This window comes from Salvelinus fontinalis, chromosome 27 (assembly GCF_029448725.1).
Source record: "Salvelinus fontinalis isolate EN_2023a chromosome 27, ASM2944872v1, whole genome shotgun sequence".
NCBI classification, from domain to species: domain Eukaryota; kingdom Metazoa; phylum Chordata; class Actinopteri; order Salmoniformes; family Salmonidae; genus Salvelinus; species Salvelinus fontinalis.
This window is the reverse complement of record NC_074691.1, coordinates 16,063,881-16,088,456: the sequence shown is the minus strand read 5'-3', so window position 1 is coordinate 16,088,456 and position 24,576 is coordinate 16,063,881. Positions and strand designations below refer to the sequence as shown.

At 45.8% G+C, this 24,576-nt stretch overlaps 1 protein-coding gene and 1 non-coding gene across 7 annotated transcripts; both read left to right on the top strand.

Annotated features, from left to right (window-relative positions):
• The first annotated feature begins 671 nt into the window (after positions 1-671).
• On the top strand, positions 672-23,138 carry LOC129825153 (CAD protein-like). Of its 6 annotated transcripts, none has more exons than XM_055885006.1 (44): positions 672-1,101; positions 1,995-2,134; positions 2,268-2,397; positions 2,527-2,669; positions 2,883-3,024; positions 3,250-3,421; positions 3,961-4,146; positions 4,656-4,765; positions 4,846-4,988; positions 5,098-5,229; positions 5,436-5,669; positions 5,847-6,068; positions 7,000-7,188; positions 7,813-7,937; positions 8,043-8,176; positions 8,341-8,453; positions 8,553-8,803; positions 9,083-9,329; positions 9,435-9,533; positions 9,754-9,978; positions 11,551-11,733; positions 11,893-12,111; positions 12,284-12,451; positions 12,544-12,726; positions 12,824-12,928; positions 13,058-13,303; positions 13,423-13,504; positions 13,680-13,846; positions 14,001-14,165; positions 14,255-14,386; positions 14,740-14,941; positions 15,784-15,974; positions 16,139-16,375; positions 16,506-16,644; positions 16,755-16,796; positions 17,391-17,447; positions 17,887-18,062; positions 18,332-18,406; positions 21,213-21,425; positions 21,602-21,727; positions 21,987-22,142; positions 22,289-22,390; positions 22,474-22,568; positions 22,680-23,138. In XM_055885006.1, the coding sequence occupies exons 1-44, from the start codon at positions 1,020-1,022 to the stop codon at positions 22,777-22,779; spliced, it is 6,780 nt and encodes a 2,259-aa protein (XP_055740981.1). In that variant the 5' UTR covers positions 672-1,019; the 3' UTR covers positions 22,780-23,138. The 6 variants fall into 6 exon arrangements, with proteins under 6 accessions (XP_055740981.1, XP_055740980.1, XP_055740984.1 ...); XM_055885005.1 differs by having other exon boundaries at positions 17,388-17,447; XM_055885009.1 differs by lacking the exon at positions 16,755-16,796.
• Positions 14,432-14,569, top strand: LOC129825736 (small nucleolar RNA SNORA13). The gene has a single exon (XR_008754936.1). It is a non-coding gene; the product is annotated as a small nucleolar RNA SNORA13 (small nucleolar RNA).
• Positions 23,139-24,576: the final 1,438 nt, after the last annotated feature.

Here is a 24,576-nt window from a genome sequence, read left to right as displayed (position 1 = left end):
ACCCTGTTACTCCTCAAATCTAATAACACTCGGTTCCTTTCCCTCACATATTTCTGGCACTGAAATAGAGGGGCTCCCGAGTGAGGTAGCACTCTAAGGCACTACATCTCAGTGCTAGAGGCATCGATACAGACCCTGGTTTGATCTCAGGCTCTATCACAACTGGCCGTGATCGGGCGTCCCATAGGGCGGCGCACAATTGGCCCAGCGTCGTCCGGTTAGGGGAGGTTTGGCCGGGTAGGCCGTCATTGGAAATAATAATTTGTCCTGAACCGACTTACCTAGTTAAATAAATAAAAATAACACGTTCCACTGTCTCCATCTCCCCCTGACAATTATCACACCTCCCAGTCGATATTTCTCCACTAATTTAAATGTATTATTGAACCTCCTGTGTCCACGTCTTTCCCTTTCTCACTGTGCCTAGGGATATCGCTGCCTCCACCTTTTCCTGAATCTTATACAAGTGTCTTCTCTTTCTCTCCATGGTTCTAAAATCCCCTATGGGAAAAATGAATGATGTGAACACAATGAAAACATTTATTACTGTTGCAATAAAATAAAATAAATGAATATATAAATTAGAAATGAACGATGAAATAACGATTGGAACAATTTCCGTGTTTGACCGCTAGGGTTTATGGGTATTATGACGTTTTCACTGTGGGGTTCTATGTAAACACGGTGAGGTCGCTGAAAAGTTCCACACTGTTAGTGCTGCATGCGGACCTAGCGCACAGTTTTCGGCATACAACATTTCTTCATGTCGTTTTTGACGCTTTATTTTGTTTGCAAATAAACCAACACAATAATTTGTCTTCCTTTTAACTTAGCCATTTTGCAAGCAAGATTTTCGCTCGTGCATCCTCATTAGCATCTGGCCAGCGTGTGTTGCACGTGGGCAAGCATTGCGGAACTGAAGCATCGTTCAGACAAAAAGCTGATATTGCTTCCCATAATCGAATCGAAGACTGCGTTAAATCTGTACAATTACAGTATTGACAATTTTATTTAAAAAAATGGCAACCCTGATTTTAGAAGATGGGACCACGTTCAAGGGCCGCCTTTTCGGAGCAAATACGTCAGTGTCTGGTGAAGTTGGTAAGTCGTATTTTATGAGGAGAAAGCTAGTTAGCTCTTCGCATTGCAACATCTGTCTAATGTAGGTATGTTATAATTTATACAGGTATTCTAATGGGTAACGTTAACTACCTATATGTTACCCACAAAGTCAAATTGTATAGCTAAACGCAGCTCTATTCACCCAAAACTCTTGCCGGTGTGTGCCTAGTGGTCTTCATGTAACCCCCAAAGTTGCGCGTGCCCTGTAGTAGTATGACCCATAACCTCTGACCCCTTCATTTATTCTTATTTCGGCTAAGAATTTTAGCTAACCCTGTTCCTAACCATAACCTAATTCTCATAACCTGCTACAAAAAGTCACTTCTGGTCATAGCTGTATTCCACCTAATCAGAACTCAATTTAAGTCAGTTTGAACAACTTATGAACATGTTTCTCCTATATTGTCCTTGCTGTTTATTTATTTTGTATTTTTAACCCTTATTTAACTAGGCAAGTCAGTTAAGAACAAATACAATAATGGCATACCCTGGCCAGACGTGGGCGTGCTGGGCCAGTTGTGCACCGCCCTATGGGACTCCCAATCACGGCCAGATGTGATACAGCCTGGATTCGAGCCAGGGACTGTAGTTTCTTGCACTGAGATGCTGTGCCTTAGATCACTGCGCCACTCGGGAGCCCACCGCTGTACCGTGTCCCATACATTGTAATGGAGATGTAGCTAGCATTAATTTAGATTGTAAGGTCTATTTCTTTCAGTCCACGTGTACTAATAAATGGAACACAGTGCACATTTCCAAAGTTCAAGTTGCATCACCTTTTTAAAAATGTGCCAAATCTGAATTGAAGCACTTCTCACTAATTTGCACTTTGCTATGAAAACTGAAAAGTTGACCTGATGATTGTTTTCCAGTGTTCCAGACAGGCATGGTTGGCTACCCAGAGGCCCTGACTGACCCGTCCTACATGTGTCAGATCCTCACCCTCACCTACCCTCTGCAGGGCAACTATGGAATACCCCAGGATGAGGAGGGGGACTTTGGACTCAGCAAGGTGGGTGGAGTTGGCATGTAGTCAGCGTTTCACAGAAGCGTCCCAACAGAAATAGTGGGTGGAGAACAGTATATTGCCCTCGTTGACCCTAAGCACCTGTTTGAATGTAATGTTCTATTATTTTTCCCCTCAGTGGTTTGAGTCTTCTAAGATCCACGCTGCAGCCCTCATCGTCGGAGAGGTCTCCCAGAACCCCAGCCACTGGAGCTCAGCCATGTCTCTGGACCAGTGGCTCAAAGAGCAGGGCATCCCCGGCCTAGAGGGTCAGTAGAGTTATCATTCTAAACATCCTAGTACTGTATCAAATGTTGTCTGAATATGTGTTTTGAAATGTGGTGTCTACAGTAGAGCCTCTACAATAGAGGTTGCAGTTAATGCGCTTGACACTGTAGGAATTGACACCCGTCGTCTGACCAAGAAGATCCGTGAGAAGGGTACAATGCTGGGGAAGCTGGTTGTGGACGGAACGCCCGAGGCCAACGTTCCATTTGACAACCCTGACCAGAGGAACCTTGTCAAGGAGGTGTCCATGAAGGTACGGTGTTGCTATGTTTAAGCTTGACCCTGTCACGCTTTTCTAGTGTTAGGATCCTGAAACTTCCTCAATCAAATGCCAATTGTTTTGTGTGGATTGCATAACACTGAATCTGTAGCTTAACACATTGCAAGTTGGTGAAATGTCCTACAGTGGATAGGCAGATGCCTAATCCTTCTCAGGGTGTAAGTACCTTTTCTGTCTGTTGAGCAGGAGCCCCGGGTGTTCAACCCCAGTGGTGCTGTCAGGATCACAGCTGTAGACTGTGGCATTAAGTACAACCAGATCCGTTGCCTGTGTCAGAGAGGGGCCTGTGTCACCGTGGTGCCCTGGGATCACCCACTGGACAGCACAGGTTAGTCACAGCTGGTTACTGCACTGGGTTTCGTATACGATTCAGAGATTTCTCCCCGTTCCCTTGTTTTGCCTCTTATCTCTCCCCTGCCTTAAGCTTTAGCTTGGAGCATCTGACCTGCAAAGTTAGTTCCAGCCATGATGTCATGAAGTTCTATTGTATGTGAAATAGTTTGTATTACAAAATGTATTTTGGCTATGCTGACAAAGTTGTGGTCCTTTTCAGATTTTGATGGGCTGTTCATCAGCAACGGCCCTGGGGACCCCCAGTTCTGTACGGAGACCATAGACAACGTGAGGAAGGTGGTGTGTGTGGACAACCCCAAGCCTGTGTTTGGTATCTGCCTGGGCAACCAGCTTCTCTCCCTCGCCATCGGAGCAAAGACCTACAAAATGAAGTTAGTACAGGGACAGGGCACTACATGGTTGTCCTGACTTGTCACTCTCTCTTTCTGCCTCCTCAGGTCTTAAGTTCTGCTTACTGTCTTTGTTTGGTTTCAAAGAGGACAAAGCCAGTGGTGTTGACTGTTTTTGCTATTGTTTGGCCCCCTCCCTCAGATGTCAGTTCTTCCCAGGCCCCTCTTTATTTATCTGGGAGCGTTCTGGTGTGAAATGAGCTTTTCTGCTTAGCGCAGCAGTTTGGACATAGCCTAGTGCATTGCTGGGGTGCTGGAAAGGCCTGGTTTGTTTTGGTAAGACTCCTGGGATTGTTACTTTGTTAGCGTTCCGTTAGTCTCAAGGCCAGATGAGTTGCCAGCTTCCTTTTGTCCCTCTGGAATGCCAGTGGAAAGCAGAACAGTTTAGAGGGTTTAAAGCAAGACCTTTGCACTGTGCAGGTGTCAAGTAAGGATTCTGCTGGAGCACTATGAATCTGCATCTAGAATAGAGCTCAACCATTGAAGAATAGAATTCGACTAAAAACACTTGTCTGTTTCAGGTATGGGAATCGTGGCCATAACCAGCCCTGTATCCACAAGGGCACAGATCGCTGTTTCATCACATCTCAGAACCATGGCTTTGCTGTGGATCCCCTGACCCTGCCACAGGGCTGGGACGTGCTCTTCACCAACGCCAATGACCAGACCAGTGAGGGCATCGTGCACAACACCAAACACCTATTCAGGTACCATCTACCAATGGGAACTCATGCGCTGCTTCCAGCCTTTCAACTTGTTTAAAGGCCCAATGCAGACGTTTCTGGGTAACACTTTAAATATATTAAAATGGGCAAAAATAGATTCTGAGACAAACTTTCTCAAGCAAGAATTTTGCTAGGACTGTCTGGGAGGGGGAAACTATCTGGCAGAGAGGTTTGGAACTCTTTTGTTATTGGTCCATTAACCATTTTACCGCATGGTGACGTCACCGTGGAAAGCCGAAACTCCTGCCAATGCAAACCTCTTGATTAGAAGGTCCTGTGTATATTGTATTTTCAACCAGCAACCATCAGGAAATAACACTGATCAAATGTTTTCACACTTTTACAGTGTTTTCATCAGCTGTTATACAAAACCCAGGAAAACAGAATTGACTGCACTAGGCCTTTAATTAGGAAAGATGGTAGACCACAAAATGACCCTGCAAGATACAGGAAGTTGAAAACCAGATATTGTTTTACCCATGTCATTCCAGTGTCCAGTTCCACCCAGAGCACATGGCAGGCCCCACTGACCTGGTCAGTCTGTTTGATGTGTTTCTGGACACAGTCAGAGACCACAAGGAGGGCAAGAGTGGCAAACCAGGTTAGACATGCGTTCATCTCAACTGTTCTTACATATGTATTCCACCTGTAGGGTATAGTAACACCTCTCCCTTCCTCTAGTGAAGCAGAGACTGACAGAGCACCTGACCTATCCTGGATCTACCAATCCGGAGGAATTTGTTCGGCCACGCAAAGTCCTAATCCTGGGTTCTGGAGGCCTCTCCATCGGACAGGCTGGGGAGTTTGACTACTCTGGCTCTCAGGTGAGACACACTACCAACCCCAGTGACGATCCAACAGCAGGTGTTAGGAGCAGTATAATTTAAGAGTATTTGAGCTAATCAGACACTTCTATGTCCGACCCTCCCCCAGGCCATAAAAGCATTGAAGGAGGAGAACATTCAGACTGTGCTCATCAACCCCAACATCGCCACGGTGCAAACCTCCAAGGGTCTGGCTGACAAGGTTTACTTCCTGCCTCTCACCCCGGAGTATGTCACTCAGGTAAGGAAGGCTAATGGAATGTCCACTGCTACCTGCGCCATCCTCCAGTCACTGATTTCTGAACAGTGCTCAACAAGCAAAGCATGTGTATTACATCTCTCAGGTACTCAGAACTGATAGAAGATCAGTAAGGAGCATGGTTGACCTACGGTTGATATTCATTCAATGAGTGAGAACTGACCCTCTGCCCTATTTCGCGTGTCCAGGTGATAAAGAATGAGCGTCCAGACGGGGTCCTCCTGACCTTCGGGGGGCAGACTGCTCTTAACTGCGGGGTGCAGCTGACCAAGAGGGGAGTCCTGAAGAAGTATGCGGTGCGCGTGCTGGGGACGCCGGTGGCTTCCATTGAGATGACTGAGGACAGGAAGATCTTTGTGGAGAAGATGGAGGAGATCAATGAACACGTGGCACCCAGCGAGGCCGCTGTGTCTGTGGAGCAGGTAGTGAGAAGGGCTTGGGACAAATGTCACGCACACTCCTTCTCACACACACATTGACCCATACTGATTGTCACTTTTACGTTGATTGGAATCAGCCTGTTAATCTGTTTGACTGTTGTGGGCTTTTGCTTTTTGATGTGTATTTTTATGTGTTGTGGTCTTTTCTGTGTGTCCTAGGCAGTAGCGGCTGCAGAGCGTATTGGCTACCCTGTCCTGGTGCGCTCGGCCTTTGCCCTGGGAGGACTGGGCTCTGGCTTTGCCAACAACAGGGAGGAGTTGACCTCTCTGGTGACATCTGCCTTCGCCCACACTTCCCAGGTCCTAGTGGACAAGTCCCTGAAGGGTTGGAAAGAGATTGAGTATGAGGTGGTCAGAGACGCCTACGACAACTGTATCACCGTAAGTAGAGGGAAATCACTATGCATATATTTGTTACTATGTAAGTATTATGTACAGGTAACTGCCAAAATAAAGGAAACACCAACAAAGTGTCTTAATAGCCAGAACGGCTTCAATAGGCCTTTGCATAGATTCTGGAACTCTATTGGAGGGATGCGACACCATTCTCCCACAAGAAATTCCATCATCTGGTGTTTTGTTGATGGATGTGGAAAACGCAGTCTCAGGCGCCAATCCAGAATCTCCCGTAAGTGTTCAATTGGGTTGAGATCTGATGACTGAAACATCTATGTGTAACGGATGTGAAATGGCTAGCTAGTTAGCGGGTACGCGCTAGTAGCGTTTCAATCAGTTACGTCACTTGCTCTGAAACCTAGATGTAGTGTTGTCCCTTGCTCTGCAAGGGCCGTGGCCTTTGTGGAGCGATGGGTAACGATGCTTCTTTGACGACCGTTGTTGATGTGTCCGGAGGGTCCCTGGTTAGCGCCCGTGTTCGGGCGAGGGGACGCCGTAAAGTTATACTGTTACACATGGCATATGCTTTACATCGTTTTCATGCTCAACAAACCATTCAATGACCACTCGTTCCCTGTGGATGGGGGCAATATCATCCTATCTCGGCATAGCCATGGTAGCCCAGAAAATGGCCTGTCCAGCATTTTTTTATACATGACCCTAAGCATGATGGGATCTTAATTGCACCAGCTTTTAATATAATTTGTATCCCTCATTCACTCAAGTGTTTGTTAATTTGGCAGTTACCTGTATATTTGTTACTATACGTTTTTTTCAATTTTATTGTGCATTTGACTGTTACGGCTGATCTTTAGAGTTTATACGTCATAATTATTTTTAACGTGAAGCTTCCTTTATCAATCAAGTTGAAAAAGCAAGAATGTGATTAAAGTGTTGAGTGTTTTCTATCCTATAGGTATGTAACATGGAGAACATTGACCCTCTGGGTATCCACACTGGGGAGTCCATCGTGGTGGCGCCCAGTCAGACGCTCAACGACTATGAGTACAACATGTTGAGGAACACTGCCATCAAGGTCATCAGACATCTAGGCATCGTTGGAGAGTGTAACATCCAGTACGCCCTCAACCCAGAGTCTGAGCAGGTAATGCTCCATACTGACATTGTGATCGTTTATACTAGTGTTAACCCTTCGAAACATCAGTGTTTCCCATAAATTGTGTCCACTGCAAAGAAAATGTATATTTCGGGATGGTTAAATGTTTTCAATGTGAACTTAAACGACTAAAACCAGATATAAAGTATGTAGGAAAGATAATGGAGCTATATATTTTTAAACAAGATCATCTTTGAGAACGTATCACCTAAATAAAAGCTGGACAGTCATGGAGAATCTAAAATGGCATGGCATGGAGCCCCCATTTGATTTTTGTTATAATTGAGTCACTCAGCTAGCATGAGAACACAGCATAAGCATGGCAAAATGTGTAGAATTGCAGGAAACTTTCTTTAAAACAGTAAAATTGTATTTTTGCCCCATGACAAAATGTTTAGAATTCCAGGAAATTATATTTAAAACACCAACATTTTGTCTCTGCAACCAAGAGGAGGGCCTCTAAAACCGCACCATTGCCTACGCCCACTGCCCCCCCACCCTAACTTTGTCACTGCTGAAAAAATCTTGGGGGGGAAACGCTGAACGTGTTCTGATATTTTCAAATGTTTATACTGTATAGCAATCATCTGAATCAGTGTTTTTGTGCTGCAGTACTACATCATTGAGGTGAATGCCCGTCTGTCTCGGAGCTCAGCTCTGGCCAGTAAAGCTACAGGATATCCCCTGGCCTACGTGGCTGCCAAGCTGGGATTGGGCATCCCGCTACCTGTCCTCAAGTGAGTTTATTCACGTTTTGTGGCCTGATGTCAGGTTAAGAATTGCATTTTGGCATTGATCTACTAATACCATGGTTCTAACAGGTAATGTTTGTTATTGTACAGGAACTCAGTGACCAACCAGACCACGGCTAACTTTGAGCCCAGTCTGGACTACTGTGTGGTTAAGGTCCCTCGCTGGGATCTCAGCAAGTTCCTGCGCGTCAGCACCAAGATAGGTAGCTCCATGAAGAGCGTGGGTAAGAGGACAAGCACTTTTTATTAATGATCTAATTTGGGAGCAGTAGAGTGCCTTATCTGCCTGCTATCTGTAGGGGCAGATGATTCTACCACCACTCGGGTTGCATTGCAAGTTCACACAAAGGAGTTGGTTGACATAGTTTTTGTCTGTGACCTTTTGTAGGAGAGGTGATGGCCATCGGCCGTAGCTTTGAGGAAGCCTTCCAGAAGGCTCTGCGGATGGTGGATGAGAACTGTGTGGGCTTTGACCACACTATCAAACCAGTGTCTGACGAGGTAAGCTGACTCAACTTTTTTTGTTTTTTTCTGTCTTTTTCCTCTTGGCTGCATTTTATGTGAACTGTTCTGACATGCCTCTGTCCTGTGGTCTTACAGGAGCTGCAGACCCCGACAGACAAACGTATCTTTGTTCTGGCGGCTGCTCTCAGGGCAGGCTATACAGTGGACCGTCTTTACGACCTAACCAAGATCGACCGCTGGTTCCTTCACAAAATGAAGAACATCGCGGTCCATGAGAAGGTGCTGGAGTCGTACAACCAGGACGAGAGCGCCATGCCTTTGGAGGTGATGAGGAAAGCCAAGCAGCTGGGCTTCTCAGACAAGCAGATCGCCCTGGCTGTGCAGAGGTAGAGTACTGTGATACTCCTGAGAATGGTAGCCCGTTGTTCACGTTTCAAACATAATTAAAAGTTGAGGCTGGTACATGAAAAACATACAAAATAAATTAGAGATTCTTCATTGATACGATGACGAGTCGGAATGGGACGCAGTCTGTCTGGGCTATGTTTTGTGTTTCTGGGTTCAGTTCCTCAGGGGGGGGGGGGGGGGGGGGGCTTGGTTTGAAATGTCTGTCTTTAAAATGAACTTGTCTGAACTCTGACCTTTAAACCTATGTCTCTCTCCAGTACCGAGCTGGCGGTGAGGAAGATGCGTCGAGATTGGAGCATCCTGCCTGTGGTGAAGCAGATCGACACTGTGGCGGCGGAGTGGCCCGCCCACACCAACTACCTGTACCTGACCTATAACGGTACGGAAAGCGACCTGGGCTTTGGAGATCCCCATGTCATAGTAATCGGCTCTGGGGTTTACCGCATCGGCAGCAGTGTGGAGTTTGACTGGTGCGCTGTGGGCTGCATCATGGAACTCAGGAAGGTAAGTCGATTTCTGCTTTGTGCAGAATAGCTCTCATTTATTAGAAGAATGTTGAACAAAAGCTGATATTGTCATGATTCTCTGTGTTTTGATGCTTTTTTTTAGATGGGCTATAAAACCATCATGGTGAACTATAACCCAGAGACTGTCAGCACAGACTACGACATGTGTGATCGTCTCTACTTCGATGAGATCTCCTTTGAGGTAAGAATGCTCAACTGATGGCATAGTCCCAACTCACTTTCAAACATTTTATTTTGTCGTTTTTCATCAGACAATAATCAACATTCAAAAGTCCAAACTTACTTGATCTAATGCTTTTATCACCTGAGCAAAGGGCCTCAACACCTCGCCATCTAACCCTGTTTCATGCATGGTATGTTGCCATGACCATAAAGCTCCATTATCTCCTCCCCTCCTCCAGGTTGTGATGGACATCTATGAGATGGAGAACCCAGAGGGAGTGATCCTGTCCATGGGGGGCCAGCTGCCCAACAACATCGCCATGTCCCTCCACAGGCAGCAGTGTCGTATATTGGGCACCTCCCCGGAGTTCATCGACTCTGCTGAGAACAGGTTTAAGTTCTCCCGCATGCTGGACACCATTGGCATCAGCCAGCCCCAGTGGAAGGAACTCACTGAGATTGAGGTCAGCACAGAACAGGGCTTCTAATCCATTTAGAATTTCAAAACAGTAATGAGGAGGTTATAGGTCTTGGTTGCAGATGAGTCAATCTCAAGTTGGATAGAAATTGTGACACACAATATCCCATAATGAAAAATTAAAAATATGTTTGCAAATGTATTGAAAATGAAATACAGAAATATCTCATTTACATAAGTATTCACACCCCTGAGTCAATACATGTTAGAATCACATTTGGCAGCGGTTACAGCTGTAAAGCTTTGCACACGTGGATTGTACAATATTTGCACATTATTATTTTTTAAATTCTTCAAGCTCTGTCAAGCTGGTTGTTGATCATTGCTAGACAGCCATTTAAGTCCTGCCATAGACTTAAGCTGATTTTTAAGTCAAAACTGTAACTAGGCCACTCAGGAACATTCAATGTCATCTTGGTAAGCAACTCCAGTGTATATTTGGTCTTGTGTTTTAGGCTACTGTTGTCCTGAAAGTTGAATTGGTCTCCCAGTGTCTGTTGGAAAGCAGACGGGACCAGATTTTCTTCTAGGATTTTGCCTGTGCTTGGCTTTATTGTATATTTAGTAAAAACATATATTTTATTTTATCCTACAAAACTCCCTAGTCCTTGCTGATGACAAGCATACCCATAACATGATGCAGCCACAATCATGCTTGAAAATATGAAGACTGGTACTCCGTAATGTGTTGTTGGATTAGCCCCAAACATAATGCTTCGTTTTCAGAACAGAGGTTTTATTCTTGCCACATTTTTTGCAGTTTTACTTTAGTGCCTTATTGTAGGATGCATGTTTTGGAATATTTAAAAAACATTCTGTACATGCTTTTTTCTTATCACTCTGTCATTTAGGTTTGCATTGTGGACGAACTAAAATGTTGTTGATCCATCGTTAGAAGAAAACTATCACAGCCATTAAACTGTATAACTGTTTTATAGTCACCATTGGCATCAATGTGAAATCCCTGGGCGGTTTCCTTTCTCTCCGGCAACTATCTTTATAGTGACTGGGTGTATTGATACACCATCCAAAGTGTAATAACTTCACCGTGCTCAAAGGGATATTCAGTGTCAGCTTTTTTTCTGCCAATAGTTGTTCTTTGCGAGACGCTGGAAAACCTCCCTGGTCTTTGTTGTTGAATCTGTGTTTTAAATTCACTGCTCGACTTAGGGACCTTACAGATAATTGTATGTGTGGGGTACAGAAATGAGTTAGTCATTAAAAAATCATGTAAAACACTTATTGCATACAGAGTGAGTCCATGCAACATATTATGTGACTTGTTACGCATTTTTTTCTCTCCTGAACTTATTTAGGCTTGCCATGACAAAGGGTACTGATTGCCTCGAGACGTTTCAGATTTGCATTTTTAATGCATTTGTAAAAATGTCTAAACATAATTCCACTTTGACATTATGGGGTTGTGTGTGTGTAGGCCAGTGACACAAGCAAAATTTTTAATTCACGCTGTAACACAACAAAATGTGGAAATAGTCAAGGGGTGTGAATACTTTCTGAAGGCACAGTATGTTATATTGTATCCTCCTCTCCTCCCCAGTCAGCCATGAAGTTCTGCGAGACTGCGGGCTACCCCTGCCTGGTGCGTCCCTCCTACGTGCTGAGTGGAGCGGCCATGAACGTGGCGTACACAGACAGCGACCTGGAGAAGTACCTTAGCAGCGCTGTGGCCGTGTCCAAGGAATACCCCGTGGTCATCTCAAAGTTCATCCAGGAGGCCAAGGTACGACTTGGGAAATTCTTTATTACTTAGATTGAAATGCCTCACTGCTTTGTCATTTAACGGGATAATTCACTTATTTTCAATTTGCAAAAAACTATCCATGATGGCTCCTTTAGTCAACTATAGTCTGGACCTGACTGGCGTCTCTCTTTGTTCCAGGAGATAGACGTGGACGCGGTGGCGTGCGACGGCGTGGTGATGGCCATCGCTGTATCGGAACATGTGGAGAACGCCGGGGTGCACTCTGGGGACGCCACCCTGGTCACACCCCCCCAGGACATCAACCAGAAGACCATGGAGCGTATCAAGATGATCGTCCATGCCATCGGACAGGAACTGCAGGTCACCGGGCCTTTTAACCTGCAACTCATCGCTAAGGTAAAGTCTAAAGGACAGTTTTTGTTTTTGGAGTTTCAAATCAGCGGTTGACAAACAATAACATGCCAAACAGAATGTCACCCACAACCATACAAGTATGTTTCTGTTCCCTGTGGGATTTCCAATGGATGTCCGGTTGCCTTTAATTGCAACAAATGTGTTTTCTGGACAGGATGACCAGCTGAAGGTGATCGAGTGCAACGTCCGTGTCTCCCGCTCCTTCCCATTCGTCTCAAAGACTCTTGGAGTGGATCTGGTCGCCCTGGCAACGCGTGTCATAATGGGAGAGAAGATGGAGCCCGTGGGTCTGATGAAAGGAGTGGGCATCGTGGGCGTCAAGGTAACCAAACTGAGGAGTCCACAACTGTAAAATAATCCAGTTGAATTATTGTTTCACCGATCATACACCAACTTGGATATGTTGTCTCTTAGGTCCCCCAGTTCTCGTTCTCTCGTCTGGCCGGAGCTGATGTGGTGCTGGGGGTAGAGATGACCAGTACTGGGGAGGTGGCCTGCTTTGGAGAGAACAGATACGAGGCCTATCTGAAGGCCATGCTCAGCACAGGCTTCAAGATCCCCAAGAAGAACATTCTGCTGTCAATTGGCAGTTACAAGGTACACTAGCCTGACTATAATACAAAGAGCTAAATGTTCTCATGGAAATTCATTTTGATAGGCCAGCAGTACATACATATTAATTGTATCTTTGCAGAACAAGAGTGAGCTGCTGCCTACTGTTCAGGCGCTGGAGAGTCTGGGCTATGACCTGTATGCCAGTCTGGGGACTGCTGACTTCTACACTGAGCATGGAGTCAAGGTACATCACATCTAGGATGAGAGTGGGCTCCTCTCAACAGGATCCCAGAATGAGCAATTTTCAATTCACAACATAATTTTCAATTTACTTCCTGAATTTGACCGAATTGTTATGTTTGGTCTCTTTCAGGTGATGGCGGTGGACTGGCCATTTGGGGAAGAGGAGAGCGACTGCCCCAACAAGGACAAGCAGAGGAACATCTTGGAATACCTGGAGGACCACCACTTTGACATGGTCATCAACCTCTCCATGAGGAACTCCGGAGGCCGACGCCTCTCCTCCTTCGTCACCAAGGGTTACCGCACCCGCCGCATGGCCATCGACTACTCCGTGCCCCTCATCATTGACATCAAGTGCACCAAGCTGTTTGTCCAGGTAGGTTAGTTAGGGGGCTATGATGGGATGTTAGCCACTGCTGATGTTTGACATAGCTGTGTTGATTCTACATAGATTGTTGACTGTCCTGATTGAAGCATGTGCTCCTGTAATTGTAGGCGCTGCGTCTGGTTGGCAGCTTCCCGCCCGTCAAGACTCACGTGGACTGTATGACGTCACAGAAGTTGATTCGCCTGCCTGGTAAGCAGTAAGGCTTGGGCTGTGCTAAAAAGTCAAGTCTGTTCATTTCAAATATAAGCACCTTGTTTTCTTCCTGTATTTGGACAATACATGATAGCTCCTTCAGTCAACCTGTGGAACTGCAGTGTTTCTGAACAGTACTCATCGAGTCCTCTCCCCCTGTCCCCGGTGCCAGGTCTGATAGATGTGCACGTCCACCTGCGGGAGCCGGGTGCCACCCACAAGGAAGATTTCTCCTCGGGCACAGCGGCTGCCCTGGCAGGGGGCGTCACCATGGTATGTGCCATGCCCAACACGGCACCTGCCATAATCGACCCCAGCTCCTTCGCCATGGTCCAGAAGGTAATGAGAGGATAGTCATTAAGACATTTACCACTGGATATTTGAAATTAGTCTGTTCCAAAACATTAAATTATGCCTATTTATAAAATGGGCCAAATCAGTACCTGAGGGTTTACTCGTGAGCTGTTCCTCTGTTTTGTCCCTGTCGTCTTAGCTTGCCAAGGCAGGGTGTCGGTGTGACTATGCCCTTTACGTCGGAGCGACTTCAGACAACTCCACCATCTTGCCCTCCATCGCTAAGTCCGCCGCTGGGCTGAAGATGTATCTGAACGACACCTACTCCACTCTGAAGATGGACAACGTCTCAATGTGGATGGAGGTAGATATCAACTGAATGAGGTTGTTGATAGGTCGTTTACATTGATCTGTTTGAGCTGACCAGTTGCGCTTTCTCTTTGCGTGAACTAGCACTTTGAGAAGTGGCCCAAGCACCTGCCAATCGTGGCACACGCAGAGAAGCAGACTGTGGCAGCCGTCTTGATGGTGGCCCAGCTGTACCAAAGAGCTGTACATATCTGCCATGTGGCCAAGAAGGAGGAGGTAAGATGGCCGCCTGGAACATCACATACAGATATAGCACTGCTTTGCCTTGATGTGTTGCCCGTTCATTGTCTCCAGGGTGAATGAGGTGTCAATCGAGGCACGCAGAAACCTTGTAGTTGTGTTTTTTTGGGAAGGAGTCCTCACTGATTGCTTTCATTAAGATGAACTGCAAGAACACACACCTGTAGCTAGAGGGAAAAAAACATCGAACAAATTAGCTTTGTGCCATTTGAAGTGATTCGTTTTAAGACCAACACATTAGAACACACATAAGATAGAGAAAGAACCATGTTTTCTGTTCTACTAGTATGTAATGAATTGGCATTTATTCCACCCTTCACTTCCCCCAGATCCTGATCATCCGTGCAGCCAAGCAGAAGGGCATCCAGGTGACGTGTGAGGTAGCACCCCACCACCTTTTCCTGTGTGAGGAGAACGTGGTGGACATTGGGGACGGCCGGGCACAGGTCCGCCCCATGCTGGGCACCCGGGAGGACATGGAGGCCCTCTGGGAACACCTGGACATCATTGACTGCTTCGCAACTGACCACGGTGAGTAGGGCTACACCATAAATCCATTTTTATAGTTTACTCCGTTTGTCATATTGTCATAAGTCAATTCATGCAGTCAAAAGATGTATAAAAAAAAAAAGAACAATGCTGATTTTCACTTTGCCTCTATATAAATCCACATGTTTTCGGTATTATACTATTAGTTTGTGTAGCTATTTATCTCTCTGCAAAACACTAGTTAGTCTGGGCAAGCTGCTCATGTACCTACCACAGAAGGCTGCTGAGGGGAGGATGGCTCATAATAATGGCTGGAATGGTAGCAAACACATGGAAACCATGTGTTTGTGTTCTATTCCGTTCCAGCTATTAATGAGCCCGTCCTCCCCAATTAGCTGCTAATACTAATCGCTAATAAGCTACTTAAAATGTGCTATGCTAGGGCAAATCTGTCTAGCAAACGTTAGCCCTAATACAGGCTGCTACTAGTAGTGGGGTAGATCGACATGCTTGTGCAGCGGCATGTTCTGAATCAGAGGAATAGAAGAAGCATATTCTAAAATCTTTGTCAATGTAACATCTATTCAACTGTAATTTGGGTCCCCTGGGAAACACAGACCAACACTCCTACCTGGCTTTAAAAAAAATGTGCTGTCTTGCCAAGTTCCTACTTTATTACAACCATATCATTTCTCTCATTCCTGATGTTTTTGATCTGTAACGCAAGTAAAATATATATATAGATTATTTTATTTTTGTCCATATTGTGAAGCCCTAACGGTGAGGGCTCCGTTAACCCTTACTTGTTTTTTATCACACAATTACAAGATGAGTGTTGCCATACAACAGTTCTGATATTTCTGTGTGTTTTTGCTAACTAACAGCCCCCCATTCAGTGGAGGAGAAGAACTCAGAGAAGCCCCCACCAGGTTACCCCGGCCTTGAGACCATGCTGCCCCTTCTCCTCACCGCCGTCAGCGATGGGCGCCTCACCATCGACGATATCATCAAGCGCCTGTACGACAACCCCCGCAAGATTTTCTCCCTTCCCGCACAGGCCAACACCTATGTAGAGGTAGCTACAGGCACACGCCAACGAGCGTTTTTAACCATGTAAAATGGGCAACATGGCAAGGATTTATATCCTTGGGTTTCCACGTTGAAATACAAAGAGGAATTGAAAAGATGATCAATATTTTGGCTTTTCAAGAACATTCTAGACCTGCTCTCTCCCACCAGGTGGACCTGGAGCAGGAGTGGGTCATCCCCAAACACATGCAGTTCACCAAGTCCAAGTGGACTCCCTTTGAAGGCATGAAGGTGAAAGGCAAGGTCCGCAGAGTGGTGCTCAGAGGAGAGGTGGCCTACATCGACGGACAGGTGCTGGTCCCGCCTGGCTATGGGGAGGATGTGAAGGCTTGGCCTGCACCCATCCCCCTCCTCCAGCCCCCTGAGCCAGTGAAAGAAATCCCAAAGGTACAGTCCCACCCCTTTCAGCTCCGGCCAGTCACGTTAGTGTGCGGATACAGTAATATGTGCTTATGTAGCATACTAGCAAGCATTGTCTGTGGCACTAAGGTTGTTGTGTGTCTTTTGTGTGTGGCAGACCCCAGAGCACCCCCGGCTGACCCCTCCGTGTGAGGGCATCCGTACATGCGCCCAGAGTCCTCGCCGTTCCGCTGGGGACGGGCGCTACACGCTCCCGCCTCGCGTTCACAGGTCCTCCGACCCAGGCATGCCCCCAGGTACTACAGCCTCAATATTTTCTCATGCCTAACTGAGCTCTTGCTTGTGGTGGCAAAGTGCTGTGTGAATGTCCGTTTCAATAAATGGTATATTCAATGTCCATTTACAGGTTTTAGGACGATGCACACAAAATGGCACTTGGATGTCATTGGTAAACCTTTTAATCTATATCTCTGAACCAACTGATCATGTGATTTCTAAGCGCACCTTATATGAAGCGTTTGAGAAAGTGAAGATCGTATAACGAGTGATTCCACTGTCTCTACTATAGGCTGCATGGTCATCATGACAGATTGATTGGCTGAGTACATTTGCTGATTAAATGAAATGTCTAAATCTAGGGCTCCACCTATAGCTCACTCTGATGCTAAAGACCTGGGACTGTGCTTTATCGATGGATACAAGTGTGTTGCTGAGATGGGAATGAAGGAATTAAAAGCCTTGTTTTGGTTGGCCATTTGCGATGCTCTTCACCCATTACTAAGACTGTATAATCACAGCCCCTATCAATGATGGAATTTGTTTGATTCTCACATTTATTAAGATGAACTGTCTTTGTAAGAAACAATGGATTGAAGAAATGACGCTCAGTGCTGTATCAATCTCAAACGTATTTATAACCCACTGACGTTGGCTTTGATTGTCACTTCACTGGCTAATTGCTGTAGCATTGTCTAAATACCACCGTTTTGTATCATCTCTCTAACACTTGTGTTCTAACGTTTTGTCATGAAATTCTAAGCAGCTGAAGATTCAAGGGCGAGAGCATTAAGAAGAGCATTTGAAGAAGGTTTCAGAGAAGGTTTGAAGCTTGACGTAGCTCAGCTGTTACGCATAATACATTTCCTAGCTCTGCTATCGTTAAGGCTGTTTGGTGTAATATTCTGGCAGACCATTTCAATGGAGTTATACTGGTAGCTGCTTTGAATACCTGTATGTCATGGAATACTTGGTTGTTGAGATTGCTAGAAAAAGTTTGCAATTCTGTTCCTTCTCATTAGTTGCTGCACTACCCATGTCGCTTTGCTCTGAGCCGACTGCTTTCCTAATGCTTGGATTGCTTTGAAAGAAAGCGCGTTGAAATATGGTGTAATCAATGCTTTTCAGGTGTTTGTTGTGTTTCATCCTCAGGAAATAGAAAAGACTGCAATCCTTAAGAGACTTTGCTAAAATAATTAATATTCACACGTGTTCGATTTTTCCTGTGGTATTTGAAGCGTTTCGTGTTCCTCTGTCCCCAGAGATGGCCCCTGCAGCTGGGGACAGTTACAGCCATCCCCCTCCCCTGGCCAGGATCCTGTCCCCTCGGGCTGAGGCAGCGGCAGGGCAGCCCCTGGCCCACCTCCAGACCTCCCCAGTGCTCCACCCCCTAGTGGGACAACACGTCCTCTCTGTCAAGCAGTTCAGCAAGGAACAGGTACTCTACACCAGTGTTTCCCAACCCTGGTCCTCAAGTAATCCCAACAGTATACATTTTTACTGTAACCTGATTCAACTTGTCAACTAATCATCAAGCCCTCAATGAGTTGAAGGAGGGGTTTGTTAAGGGCTACAAAAAAGCTGTACTGTTGGGGGGTACTGGAGGACCAGGGTTGGGAAACGCTGCTCTACACACATAGCCAGGGACATTATTTACTAAAGAACTTTTATAAATATATATATTTTTCTTCTAACTCTTTATTTCAGATCTCTCACATGTTTAACGTGGCCCATACTCTTCGCCTGATGGTTCAGAAAGAGAGAAGCCTTGACATCCTGAAGGTAAGAATTCTTTCCTTTTTGTTTAAAACTCTGATTTATCTAAAGAACAACCGTGTGAGTATTTCTGTGATTTGTCACAGTATAAATTGCAGGAGAGAAGCTCATTTCAGAGTACCCGGTCAGGCAGTTCCATTAAGTCCAGTGTTGAGTCACCCAGGGTTTGAGTAATCTGCAGGACTTCCGGAGGCAGCGTAGTTCTTCCTGAGCCATAGTCCTTCAGCTTAAACGTACAGGAGCAGGTGTGTTGTATAAAATAACAACAAAACAACTACCGGAAATGATTACTCACATAGGAGTTGATGACATCACCTGATCTAGAATGGAATACAAGCAACACCTGCCACCTGTGTGCATCTATGCCTAAAGATCTCATAAAACAAGTTTTCTGAATGTTCCAAGGTGTGCCACTGTTAGTAAATCTCAGTTGTAAGAATATATTCTGCGGGGGGGAAATTATATATATTATCTTAGCAAAAAAATAAATGTCCCTTTTTCAGGACCCTGTCTTTCAAAGATAATTTGTAAAAATCCAAATAACTTTACAGATCTTCATTGTAAAGGGTTTAAACACTGTTTCCCATGCTTGTTCAATGAACCATAAACAATTAATGAACATGCACCTGTGGTACAGTCGTTAAGACACTAACAGCTTACAGACGGTAGGCAATTAAGGTCACAGTTATGAAACTTAGGACACTAAAGAGGCCTTTCTACTGACTCTGAAAAACACCAAAAGAAAGCTGCCCAGGGTCCCTGAACATCTGCGTGAACGTGCCTTAGGCATGCTGCAAGGAGGCATGAGGACTGCGGATGTGGCCAGGGCAATAAATTGCATTGTCCGTACTGAGACGTTTAAGACAGCGCTACAGGGAGACAGCATGGACAGCTGATCGTCCTCGCAGTGGCAGACCACGTGTATCGACACCTGCACAGGATCGGTATATCCGACCATCACACCTGCGGGACCGGTACAGGATGGCAACAACAACTGCCCGAGTTACACCAGGAACGCACAATCCCTCCATCAGTGCTCAGACTGTCCGCAATAGGCTGAGAGAGGCTTGACTGAGGGCTTGTAGGCCTGTTGTAAGGCAGGTCCTCACCAGACATCACCGGCAACAACGTCGCCTATGGGCACAAACCTACCGTCGCTTGGCCAGACAGGACTGGAAAAAAGTGCTCTTTACTGACGAGTCGCGGTTTTGTCTCACCAGGGGTGATGGTCGGATTCGCGTTTATCGTCGAAGAAATGAGCGTTACAGAGGCCTATACTCTGGAGCGGGATCGAGGTGGAGGATCCATCATGGTCTGGGGCGGTGTGTCACAGCATCATCGGACTGAGCTTGTTGTCATTGCAGGCAATCTCAACGCTATGCGTTAAAGGGAAGACATCCTCCTCCCTCATGTGGTACCCTTCCTGCAGGCTCATTCTGACATGACCCTCCAGCATGACACTGCCACCAGCAATACTGCTCGCTCTGTGCGTGATTTCCTGCAAGCACGGGATGTCAGTGTTCTGCCATGGCCAGCGAAGAGCCCAGATCTCAATCCCATTGAGCACGTCTGGGACCTGTTGGATCGGAGGGTGAGGGCAAGGGCCATTCCACCCAGAAATGTCCGGGAACTTGCAGTAGCCTTGGTGGAAGAGTGGGGTAACGCCTCACAGCAAGAACTGACAAATCTGTTGCAGTCCATGAGGAGGAGATGCACTGCAGTACTTAATGCAGCTGGTGGCCACACCAGATACTGACTTACTTTTGATTTTGACCCCCCCCCCTTTGTTCAAGGTCACATTATTCAATTTCTGTTAGTCACATGTCTGTGGAACTTGTTCAGTTTATGTCTCAGTTGTTGAATCTTGTTATGTTCAAATATTTACACATGTTAAGTTTGCTGAGAATAAACGCAGTTGACAGTGAGAGGACGTTTCTTTTTTTGCTGAGTTATATATATATATATATATATAACGCAACATTTTCAGATTTTACTGAGTTACAGTTATACGGAAATCAGTCAATTTACATCAGTTTATTAGGCCCTAATCTATGGATTTCACATGACTGGACAGGGGTGCAGACATGGGTGGGCCTGGGAGGGCATAGGGGAGCCAGGCCCAGCCAATTAGAATGAGTTTTTCCCCACAAAAGGGCTTTATTACAGACAGAAATACTCCTCAGCAACCACCACCCCTGATTCCGCAGGTGAAGAAGCCGGATGTGGAGGTTCTGGGCTGGCGTGGTTACACGTGGTCTGCGGTTGTGAGGCCGATTGGACATTGCTACCCAATTCTCTAAAATTACATTGGAGGTGGCTTATAGTAGAGAAATTGACATTAAATTCTCTGGCAACACCTCTGGTGGAAGTTCCTGCAGTCGTCATGCCAATTGCACGCTCTCTCAACTTGAGACATGACAAAACTGCACATTTTTAAAGTGCCCTTTTATTGTCCCCAGCACAAGGTGCACCCGTGTAATGAACATGCTGTTTATTCAGCTTCTTGATATGCTATACCTGTCAGGTGGATGGATTATCTTGGAAAAGGAGAAATCCTCACCAACAGGGATGTAAACAAATTTGTGCGTGAACTTTGAGAGAAATGAGCTTTGTATGTGTATGGAACATTTCTGGGCTTTTTTGTTTCAGCTCATGAAACATGGGACCAACACTTTGCATGTCGTGTTTATATTTGTGTTCAGTGTAGAAATGCTGTGTGCCCTGAAATGTCTGAAATGCTGTGCTCAAAGATGGATCTGGTGTACGCTAGTCTGTATTCTTTGTCTTAGACCCCTGTGTGTTACACTCTCAGGGTAAGGTGATGGCATCCATGTTCTACGAGGTCAGCACGCGCACCAGCAGTTCGTTTGCAGCGGCAATGCAGCGTCTGGGCGGCTCCGTGGTCCATTTCTGTGAGGCCACCTCCTCGTCGCAGAAGGGCGAGTCTCTAGCGGACTCTGTCCAGACCATGAGCTGCTACGCTGACGTCCTGGTGCTGCGACACCCCACGCCAGGGGCCGTGGAGGTGAGCAGCGGTGTCGATACACCGCGTTACAACTTCACTTGAACGCTTGTCATGTTCATTAAGGCAAGATATTCTGAGAAAACACTTTGAACTTTGAAAAAGTGAACCTTGTTGTCAGTTTGAGTGAGAAGATGTACTTGCTCGGCTGTATCCGACTTGTTTATTTCCACCTGTAGTCTGCAGCGAGGCACTGCCGGAAGCCGGTGATCAACGCTGGGGACGGGGTCGGGGAGCACCCCACGCAGGCCCTGCTGGATGTGTTCACCATCAGAGAGGAGCTGGGTACGGTCAACGGCATGACGGTGAGACCTCAACACACCCATCTCCCCTTCAGGGATGATGGTCATGTCTTCGCAGCAGTACTAGTGCTAATACCAATTTAGAAGTGTACTTTTATTTTATTTTACGGTAATGCAAACAGAAAGCTGTAAGATCTGGAACCTGACTTTGTATGTTGTGATGGCAGCCTGCCTTTTTTAAGTTAACATAGCCAATGCCCAATGGCCCTCCAGGCTTCATCCAGGTATCCTGACTCTTGTCTCTCTCGATGTCTGTCTGTAGATCACCATGGTAGGGGACCTGAAGCATGGCCGCACAGTTCATTCCCTGGCCAGGCTGCTCACCCAATACAGGATCACTCTGCGCTACGTCGCCCCAAAGAATCTCCACATGCCCTCCGAGATCATTGACTTTGTGGCCTCCAAAGGCATCAAGCAGGTGGGTGGATCGCATGTTTTTTTTGTGGTAAAGCTGATGGCTCTGTATCTAAATCTTAATGGCACTGCGGCTGGTATGTAGGTGTCCTTCACATATCGAATGCACTACATAAAGCGCTAAACTACTGTATGTCCTTGTGACTGCAGGAAGAGTTTGAGAGCATCGAGGAGGCCCTGCCTGACACTGACGTCCTCTACATGACCAGGATTCAGAAGGAGAGGTTTTCCTCCGAGGAAGAGTACAAAGCGGTAAAGATGGGATGGGGTTTCACTAACCTGTGAGGTCTTAGTGTTTGATCAGTGCTAAAATCCCTTGTTTTGTTTTTCTCCAGTGCTTCGGTCAGTTCATCCTCACCCCACACATCATGACTGGAGCGAAGAAGAAGATGGTGGTGATGCATCCTCTACCGAGAGTCAATGAGATCAGGTACGGATGTTCCCCTAGATTACAACGCATCTCTCTTCATTATACTTCCTTTGATTCACTAATGTTCGCAGTCGGGATGATTTGTTTTCATTTTGACTTTCTCTCTTGCAGTGCGGAGGTGGACACTGATCCTCGTGCTGCCTACTTCCGGCAGGCTGAGAACGGCATGTACATCCGCATGGCCCTCCTGGCCACTGTGCTGGGCAGATGATCGGTAGATAGTTGGACACACACCACTGTTGGGATTGCGAGAGCAATATGGACCAAATGTATTAAGGTCTCAGTAAGAGTGAGGGGGCACTACTGGTGATCACAATGATGAAACCGCTCCAACAGTCTATATACAGTCACATGTTTAGTGTGTACTCCTCTTCAACCCTGGTATTTCTCCCGGAATGAATTAGTATTATCACTTAACAACAATTACTGTTCCATGTTACAGATATCAGTATGTAGTTCATAGAATACTTTATTTTTGTATCACTGACTGGAGTCGTCTGGTGTTGATTGTATGATTTGTTGGACTCTTTTTAGGTGTTTTATAAATAATAAAATGTGAATGGTTTTGTAGATGGTGTTTATTTGATTAACTACAGGACATTTAAGCTGTTATCATGTAAATGTTTAGTGAATGGTTCTACCCAGGTGTGTATTCATTAGTCTGTTGCTAAACCTACACATAATCGATCAAGATGGCGAAACGCAAGTACAGGGGCAAAGTAGAGGAGCAATCACGGATTACAAATAGAAAGCCAGCCACATTAGCACACATCAACGCCGACCTACCGGATGAGCTAAACACCTTTTTCTCACGCTTCAAGCACAACGACTGAGCTGCCGGTCTCCACGAAGGACGTAAGAAAGTTTTGCCTACTGCCCTGACCGATCCACAGACGACGCAAGTGCCATTGCACTGCACACTGCCCTCACCCACTTGGACAAAAGGAATGCATATGTGAGGATGCTGTTGACTACAGCTCAGCCTTCAATACCATAGTGCCTTCTAAGCTCACGGCCCTGGGACTGAAATCCTCCCTATGCAATTGGAGCCTGAACTTCCTGACGGACCGCCCCCAGGTGGTGAAGGTATGTGTTCTCGCACATATTTGCATATTTCTGTTAAATACAAACCCTTTGACCCAAGAAGGTCTGTGGTGTTGGTATCCTAAATGAAATGTATAGAATATACAGACCACAAATTACAATTGGCTATACTTAAACTCTTTAACATCATACTCAGCTTTGGCATCTTCTCCAATATTTGGGACCAAAGACTGATAAACCCAATCCACAAAAGTGGAGACTAATTTTACCCCAATGACTAATGTGGGATATGTCAAAAGCAAACTTGGGAAAATCCTCTGCATTAACAGCACACTCGTGCATTTCCACAGGGAAAACAATGTACTGAGCAAATGTTAAATTGGCTTCTTACCAAATTACCGTACAACAGACCATGTATTCATCCTTCACACCCTAATTGACAAACAAACCAAAACTAAGGCGAAGTCTAAAACATACGACATTATAAAATCCCTGTACATCCCTGTAATCCCTGAAGTCAAGTGTCTGTTTGCTGATGATCTGGTGCTCCTGTCAACCAACCAAGGAGGGCTTACAGCACCATTTAGAACTTCTGCACAGATTCTGTCATACCTTGGCCCTGACAGTAAATCTCAGTAAGACAAAAATAATGGTGTTCCAAAAAAGGTCCAGTTGCCAGGACTAAGAATACAAATTCCTCCTAGACACTGTTGCCCTAGAGCACACAAAAAACGATGCATACCTGTGGCGCTGATGTTTAGGCCGAGGTAACTTCCACAAAGCTGTGAATGATCTGAGAGACTAGGCAAGAAGGGCCTTGTACACCATCAAAAGGAACATCAAATTCGACATCACAATTAGGATTTGGCCCCCCAAAATACTTGAATCTGTTATAGAACCCATTTCCCTTTTATAGTTGTGAGGGACAAAATGGGACAAACACCCAATTGAGACTGCATGCAGA

Coding starts and splice junctions, on each gene's coding strand:
- LOC129825153 (XM_055885005.1), top strand. CDS start 1,020: ATGGCAACCCTGATTTTAGAAGATGGGACCACGTTCAAGGGCCGCCTT. Junction 8,804..9,082: donor ATCGCCCTGGCTGTGCAGAG/GTAGAGTACTGT, acceptor GTCTCTCTCCAG/TACCGAGCTGGCGGTGAGGA. Junction 9,330..9,434: donor GCATCATGGAACTCAGGAAG/GTAAGTCGATTT, acceptor GCTTTTTTTTAG/ATGGGCTATAAAACCATCAT.